The 12,192-nt window shown below is 46.0% G+C and overlaps 1 protein-coding gene across 2 annotated transcripts in view; it reads right to left on the bottom strand.

The window, feature by feature from the left end:
• Positions 1–7,343, bottom strand: part of CLEC19A (C-type lectin domain containing 19A) — a 41,276-nt gene extending 33,933 nt beyond the window's left edge. For both annotated transcript variants that reach the window (XM_037740542.1, XM_037740541.1), the window contains exon 1: positions 7,150–7,343. In XM_037740542.1, coding sequence (XP_037596470.1) covers positions 7,150–7,237 — 88 coding nt within the window. In that variant the 5' untranslated portion in view covers positions 7,238–7,343. The remainder of the gene's footprint in view (positions 1–7,149) is intronic.
• Between the last annotated feature and the right edge of the window lie 4,849 nt (positions 7,344–12,192).

The raw sequence follows: 12,192 nt of genomic DNA, 5'->3' as shown, positions 1-12,192 counted from the left end.
AAGCAGAGGTTGCAGTGAGCCGAGATCACACCACTGTACTCTAGCCTGGGTGACAGAGCAAGAGCCTGTCTCAAAAAAAAAAAAAAAAAAAAAAAAAAAATTTAAATTAAAAGAGTTCCAAAGATTGTGTGTGGAGAGTTCCTGTATGCCTTTCACTCAGTTTCCTCTGATGTTAACGTTTTAAAAGACCAAGAAATGAACACGGGTACAACATGATTACCTAAACTCTGGACGTTACTCAGTGTTTACCTTTTCTGTTCTCAGATCCAACTTAGAATATCTGTTACATTTACTCTACCTGCACGTTTTATTTGACAAAAACTACTCTATCTAGGATTGGCTGAGATTAGACAAAATTGACAATAATTGGCTGGAATTGCTCAGAATTTCCTAGCATTGCTGGATAATTTGCCAAAAATCATCTTTTTTTCTCCTCCTTAACAATCAATCAATTTTCGAGTCGTGTCTATTCCAACGCGTAAACACATCTCTAATTCAGTTCGTTCTTTCTTCCCCTTCCACATTCTTCTCGACCTTTTCCCATGAATACCTTCTCAATGCCTCTTAGCTGTTCTTCCAGCTTTGTCTCACCGCCCAGGTCCAGAGGCATCCTTCCTCCTTTGAACAGCGTGTCCTCATTTCCCTAAAACCCTCCAGGTGTTCCCTTTGGAACTGCTTTGGAACTCCCTTGGGAACTGCTTGCCATTAGCTTATTCTCCGTCACTCACATCCTCCTTACTCTGTACTCCACGTTTGCCCACACGTTTGCCATTTCTCAAAGGCGTGTCCAGACCTTTGCAGATGCTTCCCTTGGCCTGACTTCAGCCAATTCTTTTTGTCCTTTGACTCTACTGCACAGTGACTTCTTCAAGCTAGATGAGATAGGAGCCTCTGATAAGGGCTCTTAGAGCCCCTTGCATCTCAACATTCACACGTTCCTCCCCTATCCTCATCAGCGTCTATTGTGTTCATTCCTCTCCCCCTGGTGCCTTGGCACATAGTAGGTGCACAATGACTAGGCTCGAAGGCACAAATACAGGTAGGGAATCAAACATCACTCTTCAGTGCAACCTCTCAGGAAAACGGTGAGAAGGCTGTGTGCACTGCCTCTGCCTTTGAAACCAGGAGTCCTGATGCTGGGATGGCATTTCTGGAGCTTTCTAACCAAGCCCTGAAATCAGAAGTTGCCGGATCCTGGTTTTACAGATTGTTTAAAACAATGATTGCTGCAAAAGCCAACCTCAGCATCCCCTAGGACGTTCAGACTCCAGGGCCCCACCCCAGGCCTTCCAAATTAGAGTCTGTATTTTAACAAGAACCCCAGGTGATTCTTGTGCATGTGAAAAACTGGGAAGCCCTGGTCTACAGTGTGCCAGGCTGAAAGATGGAGCCTGTAGAATTACTCATTCATTCGTTCTCTCACTAAATATGGCCTGGCAAAGAGGAATTAATACTTAATTAAATGAAAGGGGCTGAGTGGGGTGAGAGGGGGAAGGGTCCTTAGTCCCAAAGACTGTGGATATTTCAAAAAGAACCCCTGCCCTCAACCCTGTCTGCTCCTTCCAGAGATGAAAACAAGCTCCTTGAGCCATTTATACCCCACCTCCCCATTCTGGTCCTTTTATGTTTTCTCCACTGAGTAAATGGTGGTTATGGATGCCAGAGGTGAAACATACCAGAAAATGGGGCTGTGACAGGTCACTGCTCAATTACTCCCCTTTCCAACAGAGCAGGCAAAGGCCTTTAATTGAGAGGACCTGGGAGGTGGAAAAGAGCACTGGCTTGCAACGGGATGATCATTAACTCCAACCTGCACGGTATTTCCCCCTCCTCCTTTACCTCTTGGGTTTAAGGAATTGGGAATAGAAGACCTTTCATCAGCCTGACCCCAAACCAGCCTTTGCTAATCTGTCTCTTGTCAAAGGATTTCTGCAGCTTTGTAGTTTGACAGTCAGTTAACCATGGCAACACAACAACCAGCGCCAACTCTGACTCAGCATTCTCTGTGTGCCAGGCATTGTGTTAAATGCTTAATGCAGAAAAATGCATTCAATCTTCACACTTCCTACCAGGTGGGTGCCACGATCACCCCCACTTCACAGATGAAGAAGCCAAAGCTCAGAGAGGTTGACTAACTTGCCCAAGATCTCCCAGCTCCCAGCTGGGATTTGAAGCCAGCCTGTCTAGCCCCAAACCTAGAGATTCCTACTGCATTTAAGCCCATTTTCTTTTGCTCCAGTCTTGATGGTCTGTCCCTTTATTCATTCCTTTATTCATTCAACAAGTACTATTTGAGCACCTACTTGGTCTCAGGCAGTAGGCAACAGAGCAACACCTTGTCTCTAAAATAAGCAAAAAAGAAAGAAAGAAAAAGAAGTGCAAAAATGAAGATGCAATTAATATAATTTGTGGATGTGTGTCATGCCAGCAAAACTTCAGGGAGCAGCCCTCTCGATTATTTTGGAAACTGCTTCTTTGCCCCTTTCTCTCCCTAGTTGAATTGGTGGCTGACCTGTCCCCATCTTCAAGGAGCCCACAGATGATTATGACAAGGCACCATGAGTTCCCTTCCTGGATGGGGGAAAAGAGGGTGTTGCCACAGGAACACCTAAAAGTGGAACATAACCCAGATCTGGAGATTTGGGAGGCTTCCTAGAAGAGGCGCTGTCTCAACTGAGACCTAGAGGATGAACGAGAGTCAGAGAAAGATCGTTCCAGGGGTAGGGCACTGCATGTGCGGAGGTCTGGGAGTGTGAGAGAGAATGGAGCACTGGAGAATTAGAAATAGTTTAGCACGGCTGGGGATTTGAGAGGGAGAGGAGGGAAGAGATGAGAATGGCATGAGGGAGGGGGAGTGGAGGGAGAGAGGCAGAGGGGAGGGGACACACAAAGGGGCTGTTGCTCTGGAAACCAGGAAGCCAAACCACATGGTCTTTTCCTTCAATTAGCAGCACCAGAGGCCCCCAAGGTCCCCCAGCTGGGGTGAGAGTCAAAGCCTTTGGGAACTCTGAGCTTGTTAGGGGGAAAAAAAAAACCACATCAGTGGAATTCAGGGCTCCCCCACCCCCACTCTTTTTAAAGGAATAAATTGTCACCTTCCTACTCAATCTGGCTGCTGGCTCCCCTGGCCCCAATCCAGCCGCCCACGAATGCACTACCCTGCTGCCTCCTGCCCAGATCAGCCTTGGGACTCAGCCAGCAGGGGAGGTGGGGAGGCGTAGGGGCCACATTTGTTCACCCGGTCCCCATACTGGGCCCCAGGCACTCCTGGCGGGGGTCGGGGCGGTGGGGAAGAAAGTGTCTCACAGACTCCAGGAAGGTGGCTGCTGCGTCCTGAGGAATCGGTCACCTTCACTCCCCTCCTGCTGTCCTGTGGGTTCTGTGGCTTCCTTCACAGTGATCCCTGGCTCTGGGAAGTGGAACTGGTGGCCCTAGTGCTCTCCTGTCTAAGCTTCGCTGTCCCTTCTGTGAGCCACTCTTGAGGCCACATAATACAGAGGAAAAAGCATTACATAATTTTTTACATTACTAATAATAGCAGTCATTCATTGGGTGTTTAGTACGTGACTCCTTGAGATCAGCCTAGGAGGGAATTGGCATCTTCCCCATTTTGTAGATGAGAAGACTAAGGCTCAGAGAAGGTAAATCACTTACTATCTTGGCTCCAAGGTGGCAGAGCCATAATTGAGACTTGACTGAGACTCGAGTCTGACAGATTTAGAAATTCCTGAACAGACTAGCGCCTCAAGAAGACATCTTCTTTCTGGTCTTAGTTTTCTCATTTGTGAAATAAGCATATTAAACATCAAATTTAACAATCAAGCAAATAAGTTGATGTTTCCTGGGTGCCTATTTGACTTGAGGTCTGTGCATTTAGGTTGCTCACAGTCTGGAAGGAGGAACTCACACACTGGCAGAGTCATCGCATGCTAAGTATTCTAGAAGCATGTACAGAGTGCTTGCTCTGTGACCATAGAGGAGGAGTGGAAACTGGACAGAATGTCCAAGGGACACTTTGGGATCTGGGCTGCTCTAGGAGGTAAGAACACTGTTGACTCGATCTCTGTGCTCCAGCTTCAGAGCTTGGATTCTGGAGTCAGATGGTCCTGGTGGGACACTCAGCTCTTGGGGTCTCAGTTTTCTCATCAGTACAGTTGTCATGATCATAGTGCCTTCTTCACAGAAAAGCCAGTTCCAGCTCATAGGTAGGCATTCTAGCAAGTATTAGATATTATTACAGTAGAAACAGTCTGGGTCCCAGAACCTTCACAGAGCTGAGAGTGCAATGCGAGGCCCTTGGATGGGTGAGGAAGAGGCTACAGAACTTGACTCATTCCCCATCTACCCTCCTGGAGCCCTGCAGAAGCAGGTCCTGAGCTGCAGAATACTTTGCTATAAATTTCCTTTGCTACAGAGAGTTTTTGGTGTCAGGTCAGGGAAAGTAAACTTTTTGATGGTTGAAGAAGAAGAATAAATATTTACATAGCTCTTACTGGGTGCCAGACACTGTTCTGAGGACTTCACATTCATTAATCCACTTAAACAATGAGATCAAAGGCAGATTTAGAGAAGGGGTTTTGGAAAAAGGATTTAGTCTGGCTAAATCCTCCCAAGTCTCTAAAAGATGTCTGAAGAGTATTTTTTTTTTCTTCCAAAACATAGGGGGAGGGGGAGTTGTGCTATTTGCATATATTTGCATATGCAGGGGGTGAGTGATGAAAGGTCTGGAGTAGTGGGATGAATGACCCATGACTTGTGCCCTCTTATGCCTTGCACTAAAGGCTGGGGGTACCCAGAAGAAGAGGAAAAACCAAGCCCATTCTCAATAAGGAGGGCCTTGGAGGTACATGTATTCTCATGGTCTGCAGAGGCCCACAGAGACCCTTAAATCCTTCCTACAACACATCAACATGCATGCTCCTGCTCACAGGCACTCATAAACTCACACATATTCTCTCTGTGTTGAAATCACTTTCCTCTGAAGAATCTGTCTGCATAGGCTGAAACTGGTCTTTCTGCAGGTCTGGGAGCCTGAGGAGCAGTAGAACTACCACTTGGACAGTGATGACCATGGCTGGCTCAACTGGCCTCTGTAGGCTCAGTTTCCATAGCCGTAATATGGAAAGGTTGGGCTGAGTGGATTTCTAAAATCCATCCTTCCAATTCCAAACTCTGAGCTCTCCCAGGTAGCTGGGATTGACACAATCTCAGTTCCCTTATCTATAGAGTAGGAGTGAGGCTTGGGGAGATATCTAAAGAAGTTCCTTTCAATGTTTAAGTCTTTTATCAGAACAGAAAACTGTCTCCTGGCCAATTCTGGCATAACGGCAACAACCACAATGACAAACATGGTCGTGGTAATAACTCATTTTTCAAGTGCTTATTATGTGCTAGGCATTTCAGCTGCATGAGCTCATTGAAGATCTCCAAAATCCTTGATAGGGACCCTTGTTATCCCTACTTGGGGCTCTGAGAGGTGAGGAAACTTGAGTCTCAGAGAGGTCCCATGGGCACAAGCTAGTGAAAGAAAACACCCCTGGTTACTCCCACTAGTGATTAGATTTGAATGGAATTCCCATCCTCATTATGGGATTAGTGCCCTTATAAAAGGAAGAGACCAGAGCTTTCTTTTTCTCTGCCATGTAAGGGTACAGTGAGAAGGCGGCCATCTGCAAGCCAGGAAGAGTCCTCACTAGGTACAAAATCTGCTGGCATCCTGACCTCGGACTTCCCAGCCTCCAGAACTGTGAGAAATAAACGTTTGTTGCTTAAGCTTCCCAGTCTGTGATAGATTGCTCTGGCAACCTGAGCTGACTAGTATACTCAGAGAGTTTAGGACGGAACTGAAACCCGTTGCCCAAATGAACTAAGACTACCCCTTAATGTTACCACTAGGGATGCTAGAAAAAAAAAAAAAAAGGATACCTAGTTAAATTTGATAATTTGGTTTCAGGTAAACAACAGATAATTTTTGGTAAAAGTATGTCCCATGTAACATTTGGGGGATGCTTACACTAAAAAAGAATTTATTGGTATTTATTTACTGGTATTTTATCCGGCAACATTATCACCCCACTGTTTAAATTTACCCTAACACTATCACAGCCCAATAATTTGGCCTTATGAGAATCTCCATCCAGGTATTTCATTACTAGTTTTATTTGAACGGGGATTGAAAAATGGTATCTCTGCCATTGTGATGATAAATAAATCCATATATGAACGTTATTATGAGGATTAAATAAATCCACATCTGAAAAGTGCTGAGAGCTGGGCCTGGCACATAGCTAGGGTTATGTCTTAGTTGTTGTTATTGATATTGCTAATGTTATGTTTTTTAAACGATGCCTGGAAAGAACCTGGTAGAGGGAACAATCAAGACCCTCAGCCACTAAATTACAGGATTCAGAACTCTTCTCATCCAAATGGGGATCCCCCAGAATCAGCACCCCCAGCCCTTCTATTGCAAAGTAGAAGTAATTGAGCTCATGTGAAGACCCTCATCCTCCATATGGGACACTGGGGGGCCATATGCCCAAGGCTGACAGGTTCTCATCCCTGGGGATGCTCCATAAACCCCACAGGGCTGGGTATTGCTGGGTATCTGCAGAGGCAATTAGAGGGTATCTGCAGGGAGGTCATTAGAGGGACAAGTATCCCTCCCTGTACACCTAAACTCTGGTGACACAGCAGCGGCTCTGAAAGCTCCCTAGGAAGGCTGTCACAGCCAAGGTGGGGTAGGGGCCTGGTTGCCAAATCCCTCCCAAAACTACCATGGTCAGACCTTCCTGTTGTGTCAGAAACCGTGCAAAGCACTTTCCCCATGTTATCTTATCTGCCTGGCACAGTAGCCCAAAGAGAGTGCCATTGTGACCCAACCTTCTAGAAGAAGCTGAGGCTCAGAGAGATTAAGAAACTTGCTCTATGTCACGCAGCTTGTAAACTGCAAAACTGGGATTTAAGCCCAGTACTTTTTGTGTCTGGGCCTAGAAGAGTGTCCATGACAAAGCTAGTAGGGGGAAAGATATCAGGAGACTCGGGTCAGGGCACCCCAACCCCCCAACAGAAGCTGCCAGGCCTCACTGATGGAACAAGTTCCTGAGAGTGTACGCCTTTCTGCCTGCTTCCAGCCCTGGTCCTTGCACTTACCTGGGCTGATACTGATGTCTGTTTGTGGAAAGGCCTGTGCCCAGTGGAGGGTCAGGAAGGCTGCAGCCCACAGTGTCCACCTTTGCATCCTGAGCTCCTAGAAAGCAACCTCCCGGCCTGCGTGGGAGAGAGGCTCTTTGGCCGGAGCTTGGGTCCAGGAGTGTTCTCCTAGGGTCAGATGGAGGCTGGCAGGAGCTGGGACAGACTAGATGGACTCCAGTCCTCTCCTTTCATCTTTTTCTCCTCCCTCCTCTTCACACTGCTGGAGACAGCTCAAAATGACAGCTGAAAGCAAAGCAGCCCTAGGCCAGCCCCCATCAAAGAACCAAGAGACATTTTAGCTCCTAGCCTTGCATCTGAACCAGGAGAAATTTTAGCTCTCAGTCTTGTCTCTGAGCTAGGCTGTGGCCTTGGGTGTGCAGTTCTCTCAGACTCAGTTTCCTCCTCTGTAAAATGGGATAGTAACAAAACTCACATTCCAGCCTGTTATAGGAGATAAAGCATCTCACACCCCTCAGAGTAAATACGTACCAGAAGGTAAGAATACTTGAATGCAGAGGTCTCCTGGGCCATGGATGCCATTTGTTTGGTCTGCAGTGTTTTAAATCCTAAAAAATTTGTTTAAGTATAAAACCAGGAGATTCTAGGCACAAGTTCAGATTTCTGTCTTCTATTGGAAAATCTGAAGATCCAACAAAACTTAGCCCTCATTTCCATGGGGCAACAATTGCATGGGGCTGAGAAAGAGCACCTCCTTCAGCCAGGCTCTTTGAGCTTCAGTTCACCAAGGTCCCCATCCCATGGGTCTGACCCTGACAGCATCAGAGGCCCCACTGCTGAGGAAGCACCAGGAAGCCTGTGTGAGTCAGCCTCCTTTCCTCTCCCTTCACCTCTCAGGGTCTCTCAGGGTCCCTCGAGAGTTAAAGGAGGCATCTGTAGAAGGTTCAGCAGAGCGTTGTACAGAATAAGTGCTCCACAAAGAGGTGAAAGTATCATCATTAGCGCATAGCTCTATTGTGTGGCTTGCTCAGAATTCAATGTTTAAAAATCCTTAGTGTTTCCATTGGGATCTCACTGCACTTTTGGAGAGCCGATATTTCTAAAAACCAGAATCTTTCTCCTTCACTTTGTGTGTCCTTACGCAAGTCATTTTGCCTCTCGGAACCTCAGTTTCCTCCTCTATAAAATGGGGACTAGAGTACCTACCTCACAAGGATTAAATAAAGTAATTTGTTTCTAAACCTTGGCGTAGATGCTGGCAAGAAGCAGGCGCTCAGTAAATGAGAGCAACATTTGCTGCTGTTGTCATTGATCTAGTGCGAGGCTTTCCTTGGCATAACCCACATCCTCTTCCTCTGCACTCTCTCATTTCTCTCCAGAAATGCTCAGCCAGGTGCCCTGACACCTCATGTGGCTGGCACTCTCAGAGAGGACTGGAATGTGTCAGTTTGGCTTCCAAGTTTTCTCTTTGGAACACCTGCTGCTGTGCTTGTGAGGAATAACTTAACTTGTGCCCACACAGCTTGCTTTGCCTGCTGGCACCAGAGCTGCAAGTCTGCCAAGGTCTGACTCAGAATATGAGCACAGATGAGGCTCTGCTTCAACCTACGGGATGCCTCCTCGGGTAGATCAGTTGCCTCCAAACTAGTGTGCTGGTGCATATCCCAGATGATGTACATTTATTTATTTACAAATGGCACGTATTGATTACATGTTTATAAGTGATGTGTAGATGCAACTTACTGTACTAATATAGTATTTCTGTTATAAAACACACCCCTACAATGGACATTATTAAACATTGATAAAAATATATAAATATGGAAGAAAGTTTGGAAATTTTCACCCTACTCCCTATCATCTTGTGAGCTGAAATTTGGGGCCCCCCGCTGTCAGGTTCCTGGGTGCTGCTTGGAAATTAAAAGTGTCTATCTTAGTCTGTTTGTGCTGCTATACTAGAACATCTGAGATTGGTAATTTATAATGAACAGAATTTATTAGCTCACGTTCTAGAGACTGGGAAGGCCAAGATCAAGGTGCCGGCATCTGGTGAGGGCTTTCTTGCTGAGTCATCATATGGTGGAAGGTGAGAGGGTAAAAGAGAGACAAGACACACACACACAGAGACAGAGAGAGAGCGCGCTTTCTCTCTCTAAGAGAGGATGAACCCACTCCGGCCATACCTGAGCCACTCTTGTGATAACAGCTTTGATCTATATATAAGGGAAGAGTTCTCATAACCCAGACACCTCTTAAAAGTCCTGTAACCTAATGGGACCAGTCTAGTTCAACTTTTATGTAACAAAGTTGTGAGTTGTTTTTCATTTGTTATGGACCCTCAGTAGATTATTGTAAGCTTAACCAAATGGTGACTCCAACTGCAGCTGCTGTACCAGATGTAGCTTCATTGCTTGAGCAAATTAACACATCTCCTGATACCTAGTATGCAACTATTGACCTGGAAAATGCATTTTTCACCATATCTGTCCATAGGATCCACCGTAGTTTGCTTTCAGCTGACAAGGCCAGCAATACACTTTTACTGTCCCACCTCAGGGATACATAAGTTCTCCAGCCCTAGGTCATAATTTTGTTTGTAGGGATTTTGACTGCCTTTCCCTTTTAAAAAGTGTCACATTGGTCCATTACATTGGTGATATTATGCTGATTGGACATAGTGAGTAGTAGTGACCATTCTGAACTTATTGGTAAGACATTTGTATGACAGTGGGTAGAATATAAATTCAACTAAAAATCAAGGACCTTCTACCTCAGTGAAGTTTCTAGGGATCCAGTGATGAGGGCCTGTTGAGATACCCCTTCTAAGATGAAGGATAAGTTGTTGCATCTAGCCCTTTCTACAACCAAGATATAGGTGTGACGTCTTGTGGGCCTATTTGGATTTTGGAGGCAACACATTTCTCATTTGGGTGTGTTACTCTGGCCCATTCACTGAGTGACCCAAAAAGCTGTCGGCTCTAAGTGGGGCTCAAAACAGGAGAAGGCTTGGCAACAGGTCCAGACTGCTGTTAAAGCTGCTCTGCCACTTGGTTCCTGTGATCCAGCAGATCATAAGGTGTCAGTGGCAGAAGGGGATGCTGTTTGGATTTCGGAGCAAGGCCCTTCTTCATCCACAGATAACTACTATCCTGTTGAGAGACTGCTCTTGGCCTGATACTTGGCCTTAGTAGATGCTGAACTCTTGACTGTGGGTCACCAAGCTCTCATGACACTTGAGCTGCCCATCATGAATTAGGTGTTATCTGATCCATTAAGCCGTAAAGTTTGACGTGCACAGCAGCTCTCCCTCATCAAATGGAAGTGGTATATATGTGACCACATCAAAGCAGGTCCTGAAGGCACAAGTACATTACCAACACGACACTTTGTAAAAGGGACGAGAAGAAGCAGACCAGATGCCCATGCTCCCCACTTCCGCTACACTATCTATCTTCTCTCTCCCAGCCTGCACCTTTGGGCTCATGGGGAGTACCTTATGATCGGATGACTAGAAAAGAGAAGATTAGGGTCTGGTTTACAGAAAATATGCAAGCATCACCTGGAAGTGGATGGTCTCACTCAGCAGTGGCTTGTAGCAGCACTACAGTCCCTTTCTAGGACATTTCTGATGGACAATGTAAAGGGAGATCTTCTCAGTTCCCAGAACCTTGGGCAGTGCAGCTGGCTGTGCACTTTGCTTGGAATGAGAAGTGGCCAGATATGTAACTATATATTGATATATTGTAGCCAATGGTTTGACGGAATAGTCAGGAACTTGGAAAACCTGATTGGAAAATTGGTAACAAAGAAATTTGGGGATGAGTTATGTAAATAGACCTCTCTGAATGGGCAAAAAACATGGGGGTGTTTGTGTCCCAGGTGAATACTTACCAAAGGGTGGACTCAGCATAGGAGGATTTTAATAATCACATGAATAGGATGACGTGTTCTATGAATACCAGGCAGTCTCTTTCCTCAGCCACCCCATTGTTGCCCAATGGGCTCATGAACAAAGTGGCCATGGTGGCAGAGATGGAGTTTATGCGTGCACTCAGCAACATGGACTTCCACTCACCAAGGCTGACCTGGCTGCAGTGGTCACTGCTGAGTCCTCAATCTGCCAGCAGCAGAACCCAGCAATGAGCACCCAATTTGGCACCATTCCTTGGAGTGATTGGCTAACTACCTGGTGGCAGTTTTGATTACCTTGGACCACTTCCATCATGGAAAAGGCAGCATTTTGTCCTTACTGGAATAGACACTGACTCTGAATATGGATTTGCCTTCCCTGCACACAATGCTTCTGACAAAACTACCATGCTTGGACTTACAGAATGGTTTATCCACCATCATGGTATTCCACGCATCATTGCTTCTGACCAAGGAACTCACTTCACAGCCAAAGAAGTGTGGCGGTGGGCTAATGCTCACAGAATTCACTGATATTACCATGTTCTCTACCATCCTGAAGCAGCTGCCTTGATGGAACAGTGGAATGGTCTTTTGAAATTGCAGCCAGCTAGTTAATAATACTTTACAGGGGTGGGGCAAGGTTCTCCAGAAAGCTGTTTATGCTCTGAACCAGCATCCAATATGGTGCTGTTTCTCTGAGAGCTTGTATTCATGGGTCCAGGAATCAAGGAATGAGCATAGGAGTAGCTCCACTCACTATTACCCCTAGTGACCCACTAGCAAATTTTTTGCTTCCTGTTCCACGACATTACATTCTGCTGCCCTAGAGATCTTAGTTCTAGAGGGAGGAATGTTTCTACCAGGAGATGCAATAGTGATTCTATTGAACTGAAAGTTCAGACCACCCCCTGGCAGACCTTTGGGCTGCTCCTGCCTCTGAGTCTATAGGCTAAGAAGGGAGTTATGGTGTTGGGTAGGGTGACTGGTCTGGACTACCAAGGGGGAGCTGGATACTACTCCACAATACAGAAAAGGGAAAATATGTCTGGAATACAGGAGATCCCATAGGGTATCTGGTAGTAGTACCATGCCTTGTGATTAAGGAGGATGGGAAACTACAATAACCCAATC

Source organism: Cebus imitator, unplaced genomic scaffold (assembly GCF_001604975.1).
Source record: "Cebus imitator isolate Cc_AM_T3 unplaced genomic scaffold, Cebus_imitator-1.0 Scaffold85, whole genome shotgun sequence".
Taxonomy (NCBI): Eukaryota; Metazoa; Chordata; class Mammalia; order Primates; family Cebidae; genus Cebus; species Cebus imitator.
The sequence above is the reverse complement of the archived record's forward strand: the minus strand, read 5'-3'. Positions and strand labels throughout refer to the sequence as shown.